Genomic DNA, 19,016 nt, shown 5'->3' on the forward strand with positions numbered 1-19,016 from the left:
CTGATTATATTTTCTTGCTATTTAGTCTAGATAACTAAAATTAGTGCTAATTGTATTTGTATGTGATTTGTATGTTATAGTTATTTCTCTACGGACCCCCAACTTTTTGGTTGTCACTTTAAGCCTTTTTATCTTCTAAGGCATCGAGTGGCTTTTTATCTTATTTTTGCTTAGACATACAAACCCAAGGGGGCCATAGTTAACTAAAAGCACCTAACCCATGAATGATTATTGCTTCATGTTTGAACATGAAATGTTTTAACCCACTGTCTTCACTAATATTGTAACTACTGTCTTACAGATTGACTTGATGCAAAACATCACAAAGGCTCCATATTATACAGTATGCGATTTTTGAGGTATGAGCTTTAGAAACTTACCTCCCATGTGGCATGTACATCAGGCTTTAACTTCAGTTTGATCACTGGGGAAATATATGCATTTCTTCTTTTTTTCTCTTCATCATATTCTCATAGTATTAAAGGGGCTGTGCAAGTATTTTTTGTTGCTTGGATTTTAGCCTTAACAGATACATTTGGTTTTTATACTAAATTGAGACACTAATTCTGGAGTTGATAGTTTTGACAGCCTTCCTGACTAACCACTTTAACACTGATGCCCACTTTAGAGTTCAGATCTGCATTTTCTGTTTTGATTGCCTCATGCTAAGAGCTCATTTCCCTTCTGTAACAGTTTTTTTTTATTATTGGACTGGTGTGGTCTTTACTAACAGCTAACCATTGACGGCTTTCGAGACCCAGGCAGTCTAAATATTATAAAGATAGGGATTTCATGTAAGCACTGAGCCATTTTGTGCTTTTGGGTTCAGAATACATAACGTGAATTCTGGTTGGAAATGTTTTGATCAATTTGTATTAAAATAACTTGGCAACTCTGCTGTCTTTAGGCAGCTCTAAGACAATGATTCTAAGTGATTTTTTTGCTATATTTTTGAAAACCCCATTTTTTTAAAGCTCAGGATTCATAACTCATGAAATTTAAAAACACTGTATTCTAACCAATTGGGAAGGCAGTTTTGGTTTTGTTTAGCTTGAAATCAAATGCATACTAGTTAGAAATTGATTGGTAGCAGTAAATTGCTTAATTTAACATAAGCTGCTATATGTTGAGTGTAAAAACATTTTTGTTCAGGAGCTGCTTATTTATTGTCTGTTGATTGGAAACTGCAGGTTTATTTTGTATTATGGTTATAATAAGTCTTAATGGATTCTACAAGCTAAATATTTGAGAATTTTTTTACTGGGGGGTGGGGCTGGTACTTGCATTTGCACTCAGGCCCTGGAGCTCCCCCTCCCCCTTTTTTCATGACTGTTCCTCTACCACTTGAGCTATGCCTCCAATTCCAGCCTTTTCTGATTAATTGGGGTTGAGTCTCAATGACTTTTCTAATCCTCAGATCATAGCCTTCTGTGTAGATAGGACTATAGGTGTGAGGCCCCAGCTCCTTGGTTTATTAAATAATTCTTAATCTTATTTAAGCCTCGTAATCTTACCTGCATGTTAGATAGCTATTATCCCCATCGGCCGAGGAGAAAATCAAGTCCTGGAGACTAAGGCACATGGTACCTATCAGTCCTGGAGCTGGAATTTGAGACCAGATCTTTTCTTAACTGGTATTCTCTGCTGCCTTATGTTCCTACTTTGCCCCCAGAAATGGATAGAAATGTTTAACTTTTGATAGTATGAATAGTAGGTGACACGTGAATATAATAAAAACATAAAGACAGGCTTAAATATTGGTAGACTTCAGCTATCTTTGTATATAGATGTGTGTTTTTATTCATTTCCTAATATCTTATTTTTCCAGGTTATATTAGGTGCCATACATATAGGTAGCTACAGCAGTCCATAAGTTCTTTCATTCTTTAGTTCTTTTTCAGAAAGTAGTAATATATTATGCTTTATTATAGATGTAGTTTAATATACTCTTTCTTTCTCCTTCCTTCCTTCCTTCCTTCCTTCCTTCCTTCCTTCCTTCCTTCCTTCCTTCCTTCCTTCCTTCCTTCCTTCCTTCGTTTGTTTCTTTCTTTGTTTCTGCTGTGGGTCCTGAACTCTGGGCCTGGGTGCTGTCCCTCAGCTCTTCAGCTCAAGGCTAACGCTCTACCACTTGAGCCACAGCACCACTTCTGGCTTTTTCTGCTTATGTGGTGCTGAGAAATCGAACCCAGGGCCTCATGAATGCAAGGCAAGCACTCTACCACTGAGCCACCATCCCAGCCCTAATATGCTATTTTTAGATATACAGAATTCTCATGTTCCATAGTGTTAAAGCTTGCTGACCTAGTATATTTAGTATCTTCATACATAATTTTTTGAAATTCCATATTTTTAATGTGTTAGAAATACTTAGCATTGTTTATGAACAAAGGGAGTCTGAATATTTGATGAAGCTGTTCTATTAGAGCCTTAGCTATTTTACTATGCCTGGCTATAGAATTGTAATAAGATTTATTGCAATAGCTTTTAAAAAGTAACATAGACTTGTATCAGTTAAGTATCTGAGCTCAACTGGCTACTAACAGTGATTACAGAGAGTTGAGCCTATGGAATGATTTATGTTGATTATTTTTGTTAGTGGGGAAGGATAAGGTGATGAAAGTGTAAATGAAATGTTATGTGAAGTAATATCATCTTTACATACAAGGGGGAGGCATGAAGGCAGAGTAATAGACTACTTTCTCCCCTGGCCAGTGTCTTAAACTTTTCCAAAATGATTATAAGTTCAGAAGATGATTTCATAAAATACAGAAGTGATATATATGCTCTTTCTGTACATTCTGTTGAACTTGCTTTCAAATACCATCCTATATTTTTTCCATCAAATAAATAAGGAGTCAGTTGATAGTTTAAGGCAGATTGTTATGAGGCAGTTTATATATACATATATATATAAATTATATATAACTTAAAGTAAATAAAAATATATATCAATCTTCATTTCTTTTTCCTTTTTCTTTTTCTTTTTTTTTTTGCTGGTCGTGGAAACTGAACTCTGGGCCTGGGCGCTGTCCCTCAGCTCTTCAGCTTATGGCCAGTGCCCTACCACTTGAGCCACAGCACCACTTCCAGACTTTTCTGCTTATGTGGTGCTAAGGAATGGAACCCAGGGCCTCATGCATGCAAGGCAAGCACTCTACCACTGAGCCATCTTCCCAGCCCAATCTTCATTTCTTTATGAAGGTTGTTTTCCTCAGGATAAAAGCAGGATAGGAACTGCTTACTTGTATTTTTCTTATGGAATAGACTTTTATTTCCTTTGTTGACATTTTGATGGGTTGATGGAGTAAGACTCATGAGAAATCTTGAAGCTCATTTATCTACTTTACTGATTAGGAAATGGAGGCATAGAGTAGATGGGAGCCAACATTTGAATATGGATGCTAATTTTCTCCTGAGTGTTACCATTTGTTTATGTCCCAGAATCAGGTATTATTCTGAACAGTACTTACTGATCACACCTTTTAGATTCAGCTTTAGTGAGAGTTCATTATGTACACCTTTTAAAAATTAATATTGTAAGTATTTTGTGCCAATCCTGGGGCTTGAACTCAGGGCCTAGGCACTGTCCCTTAGCTTTTCTGTTCAGGGCTAAAGCTCTACTACAGTTCCACTTCTGGTTTTTTGGTGGTTAGTTGAAGGTAAGAGTCTAATGGACTTTCCTGCCCGGGCTGGCTTTGAACCACGATCCCCAGATCTCAGCCTCCTGAGAAGCTAGGATTACATGCATGAGCCACTGGCGCCCGGCTCTCACTTTTTAAATAATTGTAATTGATATTCCTTAAAATTAAAGCATTTTCAATGAAGTCTTAAGCATTGCTATGCATAAGTAAAATCTTACTTTGTGGCTAAGGTGTTCTTTCTCTACATTTTGTTGAGCTTGCTTTGAAATATCATTCTATATTTTTCCACCAAATAAGGAGTCAGTTGAGAATTGAAGGCACATTGCTATGAGGCAGTTCTTTAAAAAAAATAATTTGGTAACCAATTGCCACTGACCTGCTGTCAGTGGGTTGTTGGGTTGTTTTTTCCCCCCCTTAATGACTGGGAAGACTTAACATTTTTGACTCATTAACCCTCTTCTGTGAGGAGAATTGAGAGAGAATAAATCACATCATGGGGAAAGTATCTTGAACCAGAGTAGGCAACAGTCCAATTTTGCCTAAAACAAGAAACTTAACAGTAGCTAAGCCAGTAAAGTTGTGAGCAAACTAGCATGAGTTGGTCACCTTGATTCTGATGACTATTCAGATTTTGAATGGATCTTTAGTAGAAAAAGCAGAATAGCTGGCAGTTTATCTGTTGAAGGTTTTTCTGGTTGAAAGGCTTGTAATTAGACAGTGGAGTACTTAATGCATGATGGTAACGGTTGAGTATGGAAACTAGAGGGTAGAAAAAGGCTTGTACACAAGAAAGATTTGTGGTTTTGGCCATTAAAATGCTGAAAATTCTAATTACCTGCATTTCTCTTTGCAGAACTGATAGTGCATCAGCCGACCCAGATAATTTAAAATATTCCTCATCCAGAGATAGAGGTGGTTCTTCCTCTTATGGACTGCAACCTTCAAATTCAGCTGTGGTGTCTCGGCAAAGGCACGATGATACCAGAGTCCACGCTGACATACAGAATGACGAAAAGGGTACGTGTGTTTTTGTTTTTGTTTTTATTAAACTGCCGGAGGCATGTTTTCTGGGGGTTTGGAGGGAAGTGTTTTTTCTTTTTTAAGTTTTCCTTGCAGTGCTGGGAATGGAACCCAGGGTCTTGCATCTCTATTAGGAAAGTACTTCACCACATGAGCTATGTTCCCAGCCCCGTGTTTTTGTTTGTATTACTTGCAAATACTCCTTTTCGATAATATACAACCTCTTTCATCTTCCTTGTTATATGTTTTTTTTTTTGTTTGTTTGTTTATTTGAGCTGGACCTAGGGCTTGAACTCAGGGCCTGGGTGTTATCCATCAGCTTACTGAAGGTTAGAGCTCTACCACTTGAGCCACAGCTCCATTTATGCCTTTTCTGGTAATTAATTGGAGATGGGTCTCATGGGCTTTCGTGCCTGGGCTGGCCTTGAGCCAGATCCTCAGCTCTCAGCTTCCTGAGTAGCTAGGATGACAGGTGTGAGCCACAGATCCCTGGTTGTATATTTTCTAAACCTGCCTAGCTAGTTTCCCTCTTCCTTCTTTCTTATAGATTTAAAATTCAGCAAGTGAAGAATAGATGACAACTACATTATTATTTTGAAAAGTTTTATGTTTTTCTTTTTATTACTTTAAGCTTAAATGCTTTCTTTCTCTTTTTTTTTTGTCTGAGACCAGGACTCCAACTCGGTATCTGACACTTTCATTCTTTGGCTGGTGCTCTACCACCTGAGCCACACCTCTAACCCCAAAGAGTTAGTTCTTCCTTTTTTTTTTTTTAGAAGAATGTTTTCTAACATATAAGTGCATTGTATATAGTTGCAAAAGTACACAATATTAGAATATTGTCTGTTATCCCTTCATCCTGTCCCTTGACTTATAAAGATGTATTTAAACAAGGCTGGTTGCCAGTGGCTCACACCTGTAATCCGAGCTATTCAGGAGGCCAAGATATGAGTATTGTGGTTTGAAGCCACCCTGGGCAGGAAAGTCTGTCTCCAATTAACCATCCCCCCAAATCCAGAAGTAAATTTATGGCTTAAGTGGTGTGGTGGAGTGCTAACCTTGAGCAAAGAAAGCTCAGAGACAGCACCCAGGCCCTGAGTTCAAGCCCTAGGACAGCACAAAAATATGTATCTTGAAACAAAATCTGACTTAATTTAGTTTTTATTTTTTGTTTGTTTTTTTGGGTCCGGTCGTGGGGCCTGCTCTGGGCGCTGTCCCTCAGCTCTTCAGCTCAAGGCTAGTACTCTATCACTTGCGCCACAGCGCCACTTCTAGCTTTTTTCTTTTTGCTTATGTGGTGCTGAGGAATTGAACCCAGGGCCTCATACATGCAAGACAAGCGCTCTACCACTGAGCCACCGCCCCAGCCCCTTAATTTAGTTTTTCTTAGCTTTAGGCAAGGAATCTATGGTTTTAGGATCAGCAGCAAGGAATCTATGATTTTAGGATCAGCAGCACAAGGGAAAATTAGAAGCAAAGGCTGGGTGAGTTGTAGATGGATAATGACTTCATACTGTCAGGAATTGATGAAAATGAAGAGCCCTACTAAAAATAAATTTTGTTGTTCTTTTAGGTGGCTACAGTGTCAATGGAGGATCTGGGGAAAATACTTATGGTCGGAAGTCGTTGGGGCAAGAGCTGAGGTTTAACAATGTGACCAGCTCTGAGTTCACCAGTGTTCAGCATGGCAGTCGTGCGTTAGCCACCAAAGACATGAGGAAATCACAGGGTAAGGCTGGAAACCCAGATCCACCACACATACCACATAAAGGGTACCATCCACACATTTCCACACCTCTACCTGTGTTACATATCTTAGTGAATATCTGTGTACACATTTTTGGGGAAGGGCGTAAAACCATTGAAGGGTCAGTTTCCTTTACATAAGAGTTCCAATGTAGAATGACTAAAGGCTAAGCTATCTCTTAAATGTTTGAAGCCTTATACTATAGAAGAGACATAGACTGTAGATAGTGACTTTAAAGTGCTTCTTCTTTACAATAGTTCTACTGGCAGATTTATCAACAGCCTTTTCATGCATTTCTTGTTAACAGTGTTAAATTCTGTTTGGGAATTTGCATTTGTCTTGCAGTGAGAAAATAGAAGAAAAGTTCTGGTTTGCCTCTTGGATCATGGTGCCATACTCAGCTGTCTTCCAGCCTTGATCCTCAGATCATAGTTTTACTGAATAGCTAGGATTTCAGGAGTGAGCTGCTGTGCCCTGGCTCAGATAATGACATTTTGATGGACATCTCAATACATTTAGGCTATAAACTTTCTATGTTCCTTTGTACTCAGTAGTCAGTGTTTTGTTTTATTTATTTATTTATTTTTGGGGTCTGGTCGTGGGGTCTGAACTCTGGGCCTGTGCGCTGTCCCTCAGCTCTTCAGCTCAAGGCTAGCGCTCTACCACTTGAGCCACAGCGCCACTTCCGGCTTATTTTCTTTTTGCTTATGTGGTGCTGAGGAATTGAACCCAGGGCCACAGGCATGCAAGGCAAGCGCTCTACCACTGAGCCACCTTCCCAGCCCCAGTCAGTGTTTTATATTCTCAGAGCGATCGATGTCTTACTCTGATGAGTCTCGACTGTCGAACCTTCTTCGGAGGATCACCCGGGAAGACGACAGAGACCGAAGGCTGGCTACTGTAAAGCAGCTGAAAGAATTTATTCAGCAACCAGAAAATAAACTGGTGAGTATAATACTTGGGAGCCAGAGGTAGAGGTCGAGGTCCAAGGCCAGTCTGTAAAATGCAAGACTTAGTCTGAAAGGTAAACTAAAGCAGGAAAGGTGAAGGATTATTAGTAAGTGTGAGGCCTCAATTCCAACTCCAAAATGGCCCAGAAAGGGAACAGGGTTGCTTCTAGAAAAATAAGTTTTCTTATTCTGCACTTAATGTATCCATATTATGTTGAACTTTATTTTTTGCTGTTCCTAGGGCTTGAACCCTGGGTATGGGTGCTGTTCTTGAGCTCCTTTTTGCTCAAGGCTAACGCTCTACCAGTTGAGCTCCAGCGCCGTTTCTGGCTTTTTCTGTGCTTACTTGGAGTTAAGAGTCTCACAGGTTTTTCCTGCCCAGGCTGGTTTTGAACCACGATCCTCAGATTTCAGCATCTTAAGTAGCTAAGATTATAGACATGAGCCATCAGCACCTGGCGATGTTCAACAGCAGTTGCATCCTAATGTATAGTTTATCTGCCCTTGTCCACTGTTGCATCCACGTTGGAGTCTTCCGAAATGAAGCACTTTTAGTTTTTAAAATTAGCCTGTGAATGATTCCTCAGCTCTTCAGCTCAAGGCTAGCGCCCTACCACTTGAGCCACAGCACCACTTCTGGCTTTTTTCTTTTTTCTTATGTGGTGCTGAGGAATCGAACCCAGGGCCTCAGGCATGCAAGGCAAGCGCTCTACCACTGAGTCACCTTCCCAGCCCCTCAGATTTTTTTTCTTGGTGTTCTAGGACAAAAGTCTCTTTGTTTTTCATATATGAAATAGAGATGCATGGTACATATTTCATTGGTGTAGAAGTTCGGTTTGATGACCAGGGCTAAGAAAATGGAAAAGCCCTTTAAACAACTCAGGAATAGTTAAATTATTCTTTCCATTCCACATAATTCTAATAACAAATCAAGAGCTTGATGTGGGGCAGTAGAAAACTATTAAGGATGGTCTAGTTAGGCAAATAACAAAATGGCTCAAAGCATGCTCTTCCCCCTAAGTTTTTATATAAAACTTTAAAAAGTACCCAACAAAAATTGTGCAGTGAACTGCCTGCCCACTTTGTCACTGACATCTGCCCATATTGTATATCCTGTCCCTTCAGCACTTCATTTTAAGTGCATTCAGAGTATTTGAAGTCAAAGAAGCTCTTTTTATATTTTCATTGATGGTTTCAACGGTTTCCTCTGGATGTCTTTCATAGTTGGAAGAGAAACATGATGTTCCTGATGTATTTGGGGACTGGATTAATAAGGAAGTTAAGTTGCTTTCTAATTATAATTTGGAGAGCAAGACAAGTAAACAAGAGTATACAGTTTTTTCTTAAAAATAAAAGTTTTTTTTGAAGTTTATTTATAAATGTGTGTGTTTTTTTAAAGGTACTAGTAAAACAGTTGGATAATATCTTGGCTGCTGTTCATGATGTGCTTAATGAAAGGTAAGTAACTAATAGTAATTAAATTTAAATGGTAGTTTTAGAAATTATTAAGGTTATTTCTCATTGACTTTGTAAGCAGTATAAATAGAATCTATTTTAAAAAGGATTATTGGGCTGGGAAGGTGGCTCAGTGGTAGAGCTCTTGCCTTGCATGCATGAGGCCCTGGGTTTGATTCCTCAGCACCACATAAGCAGAAAAAGCTGGAAGTGGCGCTGTAGCTCAAGTGGTAGAGCGCTGGCCTTGAGCTGAGGGACAGCACCCAGGCCCAGAGTTCAGGCCCCATGACTGACCCAAAAAAAGAAAAGGATTATTTATTTTAAAAAATTTGCAACATAGCTAAATGCTTGCGTATTGACTGGTGGAACAAATGAATGATGAATGTGGTTAGTTTTTTTAAACTCAGAAAGTTTGAGAGAACTTAAGAGTATAGAGGTAGAAGGGAGCTTCCGTCAGTGAGCACCCAACGCTAAGCCCACACTGCGGCTCTCAGAGGCACCAACGGGCAGCAGTGCTAGAAATACCTGACCTCCATGGTTCCTTGTTCTGTAATTAAATTCAGCTGCTAGCTACTAACCACCATTTATTATTCACTGTCTTTCCATATTGACTATATAATATACTTAGTGTTTTCTTTGTTTTTTTGGTTATTATTTTTGTTTTTGTGCTGGTACGGGGTTTGGGCTGGGGTGCGGTCCTTGTAGCTTTTTCACTCAAGGCTAGTGCCCTTTTATTTGAGCCACAGCTACACCTGTGGTGGTGGTGGTGGTGGTGGTGGTGGTGGTGGTGGTGGTGGTGATGGTGATGGTGATGGTGGTGATGGTGGTGATGGTGTGTGTGGTTTGTTGGAGATAATAATTTCATGGACTTTCCTGCCAAGGCTGACTTCTCACCATGATCCTCATATATCAGCCTCCTCCTGAGTAGAATGATAGGTGTGAGCTACCAGCACTCGCTTAGCGTTTTTTAAATTATTAAGGTGATATACAGATGTATTATTAAGGTGATGTACAGATAGGTTACAGTACATGAATCGGGTGCAGTTCTTTTTGGACAGTGTCATCCTCAACTCCCAGTTTTTCCTTCTCATTCCTACCCACAAGTTATGTATTTCATTTTCAACATAGTGGCTAGTGAGTTCCAGTGCTGCATCTGTTTACCCTTTGTCTAGCTATTATAGTGTGTTTTATCTAATAATTTGTGGTTACCTTTTCCTGTGACTTGTCTAGTTTTAAATTTAAAGCCTCAGTTTTTTAGAAAAGCTAATATCTGAAAAGGGTACTCTTGAGTACTGCATAATAGAATTCTGTGTTTATTGGGTAAACTTTCAATCTTTAATTTGAACTTTTAAGAAATCCTTAAAAAGTTATAAAACATCTAAGACATTTTCTTTGGGAAGATGTGTCATTCTTGTTGTCTCTGGAAGCTTATGCCTTTTGTGTGTGTTTTGTTTTATTTACATTAAAATAAACAGTAGCAAGTTGCTTCAGGAGTTGAGACAAGAGGGAGCTTGCTGTCTTGGCCTTCTTTGTGCTTCTTTGAGCTATGAGGCTGAGAAGATCTTCAAGTGGATTTTCAGCAAATTTAGCTCATCTGCAAAAGATGAAGTTAAACTTCTCTACTTATGTGCCACCTACAAAGCACTAGAGACTGTAGGAGAGAAGAAAGCCTTTTCATCTGTAATGCAGGTAAGGTGAGGGGAAGCGATGACCTTGGGGAGGGAATCTTCCTTATCCTTGGGGGAGGGCTCAGGAACAGAAACAGCAGGCAGGGCCCGTCTACTCACAGCAGATGTAATTAAAATTCAGTTCTTTTGGAGTTTGAGTAAAGGATATACAGTGGACCAATTTTAAAGTGAGTATGTTTTGAGGATTTTTGTATTTTTTATTTTTAAAAGTTTCCCTTTGTTGCTTAATGTTGGAATGACTTGCAGTTTCAAAAACAGGAACTCTTCTAGAGGAGTTGAACAGAGGCTTCACATTTTTTGAGGAAAACATCACACTACACATCACACTCAGTTCTGAAATTTATGCTGATGACAAGACAGGCAAGCAATTCTTCATCCAAACTAATATAAAACTTATTTATAAGGAATACCAGCTTTGCATAGCTTTATTTCATTTTTGTTTATAAGGTGAATGCATAAAGAAAGCACTATCTTTTTTTTTTAAATGCTGGTCCTGGGGCTTGAACTCAGGGCCTGGGTGCTGTGCTGTCCCTGAGCTTTTTTGCTCAAGGCTAGCACTCTACAACTTGAGCCACAGTGCCACTTCCAGCTTAATTAATGGTGGTTCATTGGAGATAAGAGTCTCATGGACTTTGCTGGCTTTGAATCATAATCCTTAGATCTCAGTCTTCTGAGTTGCTAGGATTATAGACATGAGCCACCAGTGCCTGGTGTTAAATAACTTTTGAGCAAGATTTGAATTTTTTTTTTCCCAGTCCTGGGGCTTGGAGTCAGGGCCTGGGCTCTGTTCCTAAACGTATTTGTGCTGAAGGATAATACTCTACCACTTGAGCCATAGCACCACTTCTGGCCTTTTCTGTTTATGTGGTACGGCTTCTTGGCAAGCCACATTTCCAGTCCTTGAATTAAAATTTTTTTGAGATCATGTTTTTAAATATTAGAGTGTTGTTATTTGGTATTTTGGTATTTTTTCTCCCTATTTTGGAATTTCTCTATTTCTTTAGATCTTTATGAAGCATTCCATCTTTACGTATTTTATAGTGCTTTATTGACAGATTTATTTGTTCTTTTCCCATCCCCTTAAAATGAAAAGCAATTATTTCCATGGCATTTTACAGAATGTTTACGGGATTCATAGTGTTGATATCAGATCTGCCATGGGGGTGGGTGTTGTGCCAAAAGCCCATTCAGAAACCAAGCTGACTAACAGATACCTCCAGGTGTGACAACACTCATAGTTTTTGATGTCATCTAGTCCATATTTAACAGGTCCAGTTGCTACTGTAAGCTGGAAAAAACTCCAGTGTACAGCTGTGCATATCATCTAGTGGCAAATTCATTTTGCTTGCTTTTTTTTTAATAACTCATATGTTTCATTTACATATGTTTGTATTTTACAAACATTTCCTAATTTTGAAAATGTACAAATCTACAGGAAAGCATATAAACTAATACAAGAGATACTTATGTACTTTATCTAGCTTTATCACATTTAATAACTCTTTTGGGGTGGGATGTGCTGAAGATTGAACCCAGCACCTGCGATGTTGCATTTTAACTGTCACCTAGTGACCTTTCGGTAAGGTTTTGTTCTATTTCTCTTTCTTGGGCTTTCTGTTTCTGTCTGTCTGTCTCCCTGAATGTTGAACCATTTGAAGGTAAATGACACCATGACAATTCAGTATATGGAATAATTTGTTATGTGTAACAGCAATATTGTAATCACACCCAAATGTGAATTTTCTTATATTTACAGTGCAAATTCAAATTTCTCAGTTTTACCCTAAAGATGTCTTTGATAGCTATGTCTCCGGTAACCAAGAATTCATCAAGATTTAAGCATTGTATTTGATATTATGCCTTTTTAAGATCTCCTTTAAAGTAGAATAGTTGCCCAAGAAAAGGAACTTTAATGCTATGCTCTACTTTTACATTGTTCTTTCCTGGTTTGAGTCAGTCAGTACTTTATGCTGCTACACCACACCAACAGGCAGGTAATGTAGCTCATCAACTCTCCCATGTGCAGTTTGATCACTTGGAGGAGAGGATGACTCCAGATCTAGTTAGTCTGCCTTTTGAGAAGGCTTCTTTCCCCCCTTGGGAGTGATCTGGATATCATGCCTTGAGACATTTGGAATATTGTGGGTTTGGTAGTATTTTCTTCAGGGAGTGATTGTAGCATTCACTAATATTCTTGGTAGTACAGGTTACAGCACTGACTTCTGTGAAGTAGAGACTGTAGTTCTAGCATATCTTAATGTTATAGCAGCCTTTGTAAAGAACTGTTTCTTTTATGAAAAATGGTTTTTAACAGATCTAGAATATTCTATCAGTGATATGCTATATATTTATTTTGTCAGTGTGTATATACTGGTAACAAGAACCCGCTTGCTGTCATTGATGTGTGGTGCTCATGCTAAGACATTCTGAGTTGAAACAAATTGTATAAACTTTGTTCTAATGCTATAATTGCATAAAATGTGTTTACAGTTTAAATTGAAAAGTAATTGTGATACTTTATTATTATTATTATTTTGGGTCCAGTTATGGGGCCTGAACTCTGGGCCTGTGCGCTGTCCCTCAGCTCTTCAGCTCAAGGCTAGCGCTCTACCACTTGAGCCATAGCGCCACTTCTGGCTTTTTTCTTTTTGCTTATGTGGTGCTGAGGAATTGAACCCAGGGCCTCATGCATGCAAGGCAAGCGCTCTACCACTGAGCCACCTTCCCAGCCCCGTAATTGTGATACTTTAAAGAAAATAGTTTCCTAAATATTCTTGTATTTGAAATTTAGTTAGAGTCAGGGTATAGGTGAGTGTTTATGAATTATGGACAAAGATATTACTTAGTAGATAGTTGCTGGTAAAGAAATAATGTTAGTAGATGTTAATGTGGAGAACAATGTTTTCACCCTTCCAGTTTTGTGGAGTTGAGATGTTTTCAACTTTTTTTTTGTTGGTTGTGGGGCTTGAACTCTGGGCCTGGGCGCTGTTCCTCAGCTCTTCAGCTCAAGGCGAGTGCTGTACCACTTGAGCCACAGCACCACTTCTGGTTTTCTGAGTGCTTTATTGGAGATGAGTCTTTGTTTCTTGCCTGGGCTGTCTTTGAACTGCGGTCCTTAGATCTCAGCCTCCTGAGTTGCTAAGATTATAGGTGTGAGGAACTGGCAGTTTTCAGCTTTTTCAACTAAAACTTGTTTTCTTTGGTTAACATGATCGGTTTTAAATATAGTCACCAGTAATGATCTAATTTGTTTTCTCCTTTGTTGAGTACTTACAGTTTGTAACTTATTTTTAAGCTTGTAATGACCAGCCTACAGTCCATCCTTGAAAATGTGGATACACCAGAATTACTTTGCAAGTGTGTTAAATGCATTCTTTTGGTGGCTCGATGTTACCCTCATATTTTCAGCACCAATTTTAGGGTGAGTTTCCCACTGTCCTTCAATGATGGGGTGGGGGGAGGATTGTGGTGTGAAAAACTGGGAAATCACAGACAATAAACACATTGATTCTCCTTTCAGTTTATCAGTGGCGTTTGAGGGTCTGTGTTTGAATTGATGCAGTGATACTGCTTTTATAAAAATAAAAACTGCATGCTTTCTAACCTCAGTACTTCAAGATAAAATATTTCATCTATATCATGAATGCAGTCCCTTCCTCTTCCAGTCCCTCACTTCGCCCTACTAAGTTTCTTAATGTCAAGACCATAGAACAGAAGGGCATTTTCCTAGCTTTTTTTTACTGTGAAATGGTGCATAGGTAGAGTGGCAGTTAAGTGCTTCCAGTGACTGGCCTCCTCTCTTTTTCTTTCCATCTAGGATACAGTGGATATATTAGTTGGATGGCACATAGACCATACTCAGAAACCATCACTCACACAGCAGGTGTCTGGTAAGGTTTCTTTCTGTTCTCGTTTATACCAGTTATTTATGTATTATGGGCAAGAATGCAGGTCCTCCCAAGACCATCTACTATGACTGTTCCTTCCATGATCCAGGAAGACTAATTGCTTGAGGGAGATAAATTGGTTATTATAAATGAGTGTCACTTAGCTAAATTGATGTTGTCAAGGGAAAATCATGTGGTTAATAGTAGGGAATGTGAGTACAGATTGCAATGTTGCACCTGTGAGAAATGTGAAGGATGTACCTTAAGTTTTATGTAGCATTTCCTGGTAGAAGGAAATAATGGTGGCTACAGTACCCTGATGGAAGATCAAGTTATTTGGAATTTTTGCTGTTTTTCTGATTACTTAAAACAGCAGCAACAACCACCACCCTCTTCCCCATAGGTGTTTAGAGAACTGTCACAAATCATAACAAAATGGTTTTGTCTTTGGGTGAATGTTTGCATATGCCAGCTAATTCCAGGTGCAGTAAGTTCTCTTGCGTACTTGGTTCCATACACTTCTAAAAGTGAGATGTGTTTGAGAATAGTTTGGTCTCCTTTCCTTCCTACTGTGGAGGTGAGATCATCTGTGATGGCTGTATGTGACCCTGGGTTAGCAAACCAAGTAGATAGTCGCATTTTAATTTTAAGTCATGTCTAGAGACTATATGGGTATGGATGTGAAACCTTTTAAACACTAAGAACATGAAGTATGTAATTTTTAAGGAATGTTCATTTCTATAGCATTAAAAGAGGTTCTCAGCTGGGCACCAGTGGCTCACGCTTGTAATCCTAGCTACTGGCCTAGGCAGAAAAGTCCCCATGAGACTCGTTTCCAATTAACCACTTAAAAGCTGGAAGTGGAGCTGTGGCTCAAACTGGTAGAGTGCTAGCTTTGAGCAAAAGTGCTCAGGGACAGCACCCAGGCCCTGAGCCCTACAACCGACCAAAACAAATAAACACCTCTCAGTACTCATGCTTGGTTAATCATAATCATCATGTTATTACTTGTTAGCAGTCCTGATTTTATATAGAACCGTGTTTTTAGATGGGCAACTGGAAAGCTTTACAACAAAGTTTGTGACTAAGCCCATGATTTGTGTGATAAAATAATTTAAATAAAAATATTAGTAATTTTTTATGATCATTAGTTTTACAGAGGGCTTCAATTCAACATACTAAATTTAAATAAATCAAAGTTCTTGAATTTCTTTTAAAATTTTGGCGTTCTGTTTTTTGTTTTGTTTTTCCTGTTCTTTCAAAATTTTTTAATGATTCCAAGGGTGGTTGCAGAGTTTGGAACCATTCTGGGTAGCTGATCTTGCATTTTCTACCACTCTCCTTGGGCAATTTCTAGAAGACATGGAGGCATATGCTGAGGTGAGTTTATAGGAAACTACATTATTTCTTAGATTACCAGTAGAAAAGCATTCAGAAATTTTATAAAGGCACTAGATGTATATTAAGATAATTTAGAATCCCCTTGTATTTAAAGTAGAAATTATAAGACCATCACAGTTTGTTTTTTTCAGATGTTCTTAAATTGAAAGGCTATAAAAAGTTAGACCTCATATTTTATAAAGCTTGAAATACTCTTGGCAGCCAATATTTTCCAGAGGATGTATTCTTTGGTTTATTCTTATTTTTTGTTCCCAGATACCTTTAAGTTAAGTTGGTGTTGAGTGGATGTAATGGTGGTGTCTCACATCGCGCTCTGGAGGACAAGCTTTGGCTTCGTCCAATTTACGTAGCTGTACCTGAGTTGTGTGGCAGTGCACAGGGCACTGATGAAGCCTCTGGGCTTTCCTGGCCTCACTGCCAACCAAGGCTTCAGCCATCTCTTGTCTGTGTCTGTCTGTGGTTCTTCACGTACACCATGATTCTTTGTAGTGTTGAAAGTTCCCTCCAAATTGAGCTTTCTATGTTCTTCATCCCTTCATTATTAACTGTATTTAGTTGTGCTGCTCTGTTTGGTTTTGTCAGGGAAAGCAAGGAGCCATTTTACTTTCTTACTTTTTTTCTTGCTTCCCCATGTGGTGTCTTGTCACCTACTTTACTCTGCAGCTCCCTTTCTGAATCTGCCCATTCAAAGACATTTGGCTTTCATCAAAGCTTATTGTTGTCTGCAGATGCATAATACTTCTCTCTTTTTTTTTTTTTCCTGACAGTATTGTGTTTTGAACTCAGAACCTTGTCTAATAATCAGGCTTTCTACACTTGAGCCCTGTTCCTGGTCCCTATACTTCTAATGTCTCATTTTACTAATCTTTTCTTTTGAGTGTATCTTTTGTCTTCACTGGATTAAAAGTCTGTGGAGTAGATATTTATGATTTTTTTAACCTCAACTTTTGCCTTTTAAATGCCTAATAGTGGCACAGAGTACTTATTTTTTATTTAGTAGCTCAAAGGATATTAGAATGAGAGTTTAGTATAAAATCAGTTTAGGAATGGGAAAATTTCTGGGTTATATCTTTATATACTTACAGGATACATAGTAGAATAGATTTTTCTCCAACACTGTCTCTGCAGGAGATCATTTTCTAAATCTGTGTGTTTCATGTGGGCTTTTTAAAATAGATATGACCTGTTTTGATATTTGGAGTCATAAGTGTTACTCTCTTCTAGTTTAAATTCTCTTTGATTTACAAGATTGTGTTCTAAACTTAATTGACTAAAAAACGAGAAGGTTACTGGGTGTGGTGGTACATACATGCATAAAAAAGTACTGCTTAAATAAGAAGGCTGTGAATTCACATCTAGGACCTCAGCCATGTGGCCTCTGGGGAATCAGTGGATGAAGATGTTCCTCCTCCATCAGTGTCTTTACCAAAGCTTGCAGCACTACTCCGGGTGTTCAGTACTGTGGTGAGGAGCATCGGGGAGCGCTTCAGCCCAATTCGGGGTCCTCCAATTACTGAGGCATATGTAACAGATGTAAGTGTCTTTAGGAGTTTGAAGTGTCACTCAGAAGCAGAATTGTTATGTACTGTAATTCCTCTTGTGCCTAATGAGCTGTGCTCTTAGCCTTTCATGTGTGTAGCATATCTGTATCTTGGCTAGAAAAGCAGGGAAACCTGCTGACTCTACTCTAGCTTCTTCCTACCATTCCTTTGCTGGGAATAAGTGACCACTGAATTTTATTTCTATGGAATTTTCTCTTAGAGCCTTCACAGATCCACTTATTTCTTTTTAAATGCAAATTTTAAAATATTGTTTCTACTTTTTTTTGGGGGGGGGTCTGGTTGTGGGGCCTGAACTCTGGGCCTGGGCGCTGTTCCCCAGCTCTTCAGCTCAAGGCTAGTGCTCTGCCACTTGAGCCACAGCGCCACTTCCATCTTTTTTTCTTTTTGTTTATGAGGTGCTGAGGAATTGAACCCAGGGCCTCAGGCATGCAAGGCAAGTGTTCTACCACTGAGCCACCTTCCCAGCCCCTATTGTTTCTACTTTTAAATATTTCAGCATTTTAAGTTTAACACATGGTAGAGAAGTCTATTATGTTTTGGGGGGCAGGGATTTGGCTCATAGTATGAGTTCCTGGGTTCCATCCCCTGTCATATCTTTACAGTTTTCTTTTTGTTTTTGTTTGTATTTTGCAAGCCCTGGGGCTTGAACTCAGGGTTTAGGTGCTGTCCCTAAGCCTTTTTGTGCCCAAGGCTAGCACTCTACCACTGTGGCCACAATAACGCTTCTGGCCTTATCTAAATAGTTTATGGAGATAAGAGTCTCCTGGGCTTTTTCTGCTCTGGCTGGCTTTGAACCATGATCCTCAGATCTCTGCCTCTTGAGTAGCTGGGATTATAGGTGTGAGCCACTGTGCCCAGTCTACAAGTTTTTGATATAGGATTTTCAGATAACATACAGACACACCAATTTAAAGTATACACTAATCTGAGACCCATTGTAAGCAGAAGTGTACTTCATTCAGTGGCCCAAAATATTAGCTGCATTCTGTTCCAGCAGGAAAAACGAGCACAGGCACTACTGTGTTTCCCTAAGAACAGAAAGGCATGTGTGTAGTTCTAGAAGGCTTAATCTAGATTATTACAAATTTACTGTTCTGATATAATGCTAGCGTCTAGGTGTATTTGCTTCTGTGGAACATACTGCTAGATAAAGTAGGATATTTGTTAATGAATGTAATTCTTGGTGAGTTAATTGCATATTCTAACAGATACATCCTGAAGACAAACTTTCATGTTACTAGTTTAAATTTGATCAAAATGGGGCTGGGAAGGTGGCTCAGTGGTAGAGCGCTTGCCTTGCATGCCTGAGGCCCTGGGTTCAATTCCTTAGCACCACATAAGCAAAAAGAAAAAAGCTGGAAGTGGCGCTGTGGCTCAAGTGGTAGAGTGCTAGCCTTGAGCTGAAGAGCTGGGGGACAGTGCCCAGGCCCAGAGTTCAGGCTCCACAACCAGACCCCCCCCCCCCCCCCCCCCAAAAGAAAGATCAAAATGGCTTAGTATTTTTGTTTCCTTTTTACTACTTTTTTGGCTGGAATGTGGCTTAGTGGTAGAGTGGTTGCCTAACATTCATGAAGCCCTGGGATTGATTCTGTGGAACATACTGCTAGATGATGTTACTATTTTAAATTTGATCAAAATGGTTTAGTATTTTTGTTTCCTTTTCAC

At 39.1% G+C, this 19,016-nt stretch overlaps 1 protein-coding gene across 1 annotated transcript in view; it reads left to right on the forward strand.

The window, feature by feature from the left end:
• Positions 1-328: 328 nt before the first annotated feature.
• Positions 329-19,016, forward strand: part of Smg1 (SMG1 phosphatidylinositol 3-kinase-related kinase) — a 78,005-nt gene continuing 59,317 nt past the window's right edge. The window contains exons 1-10 of the mRNA XM_013011506.1: positions 329-359; positions 4,495-4,658; positions 6,235-6,390; positions 7,217-7,353; positions 8,758-8,816; positions 10,289-10,502; positions 13,797-13,922; positions 14,319-14,391; positions 15,671-15,768; positions 17,149-17,322. Of these exons, the coding sequence (XP_012866960.1) occupies positions 346-359; positions 4,495-4,658; positions 6,235-6,390; positions 7,217-7,353; positions 8,758-8,816; positions 10,289-10,502; positions 13,797-13,922; positions 14,319-14,391; positions 15,671-15,768; positions 17,149-17,322 (1,215 nt within the window). The 5' untranslated portion in view covers positions 329-345. The remainder of the gene's footprint in view (positions 360-4,494; positions 4,659-6,234; positions 6,391-7,216; positions 7,354-8,757; positions 8,817-10,288; positions 10,503-13,796; positions 13,923-14,318; positions 14,392-15,670; positions 15,769-17,148; positions 17,323-19,016) is intronic.

The sequence above is a fragment of the Dipodomys ordii genome, unplaced genomic scaffold, assembly GCF_000151885.1.
Source record: "Dipodomys ordii isolate 6190 unplaced genomic scaffold, Dord_2.0 Scaffold14, whole genome shotgun sequence".
Lineage (NCBI taxonomy): Eukaryota > Metazoa > Chordata > Mammalia > Rodentia > Heteromyidae > Dipodomys > Dipodomys ordii.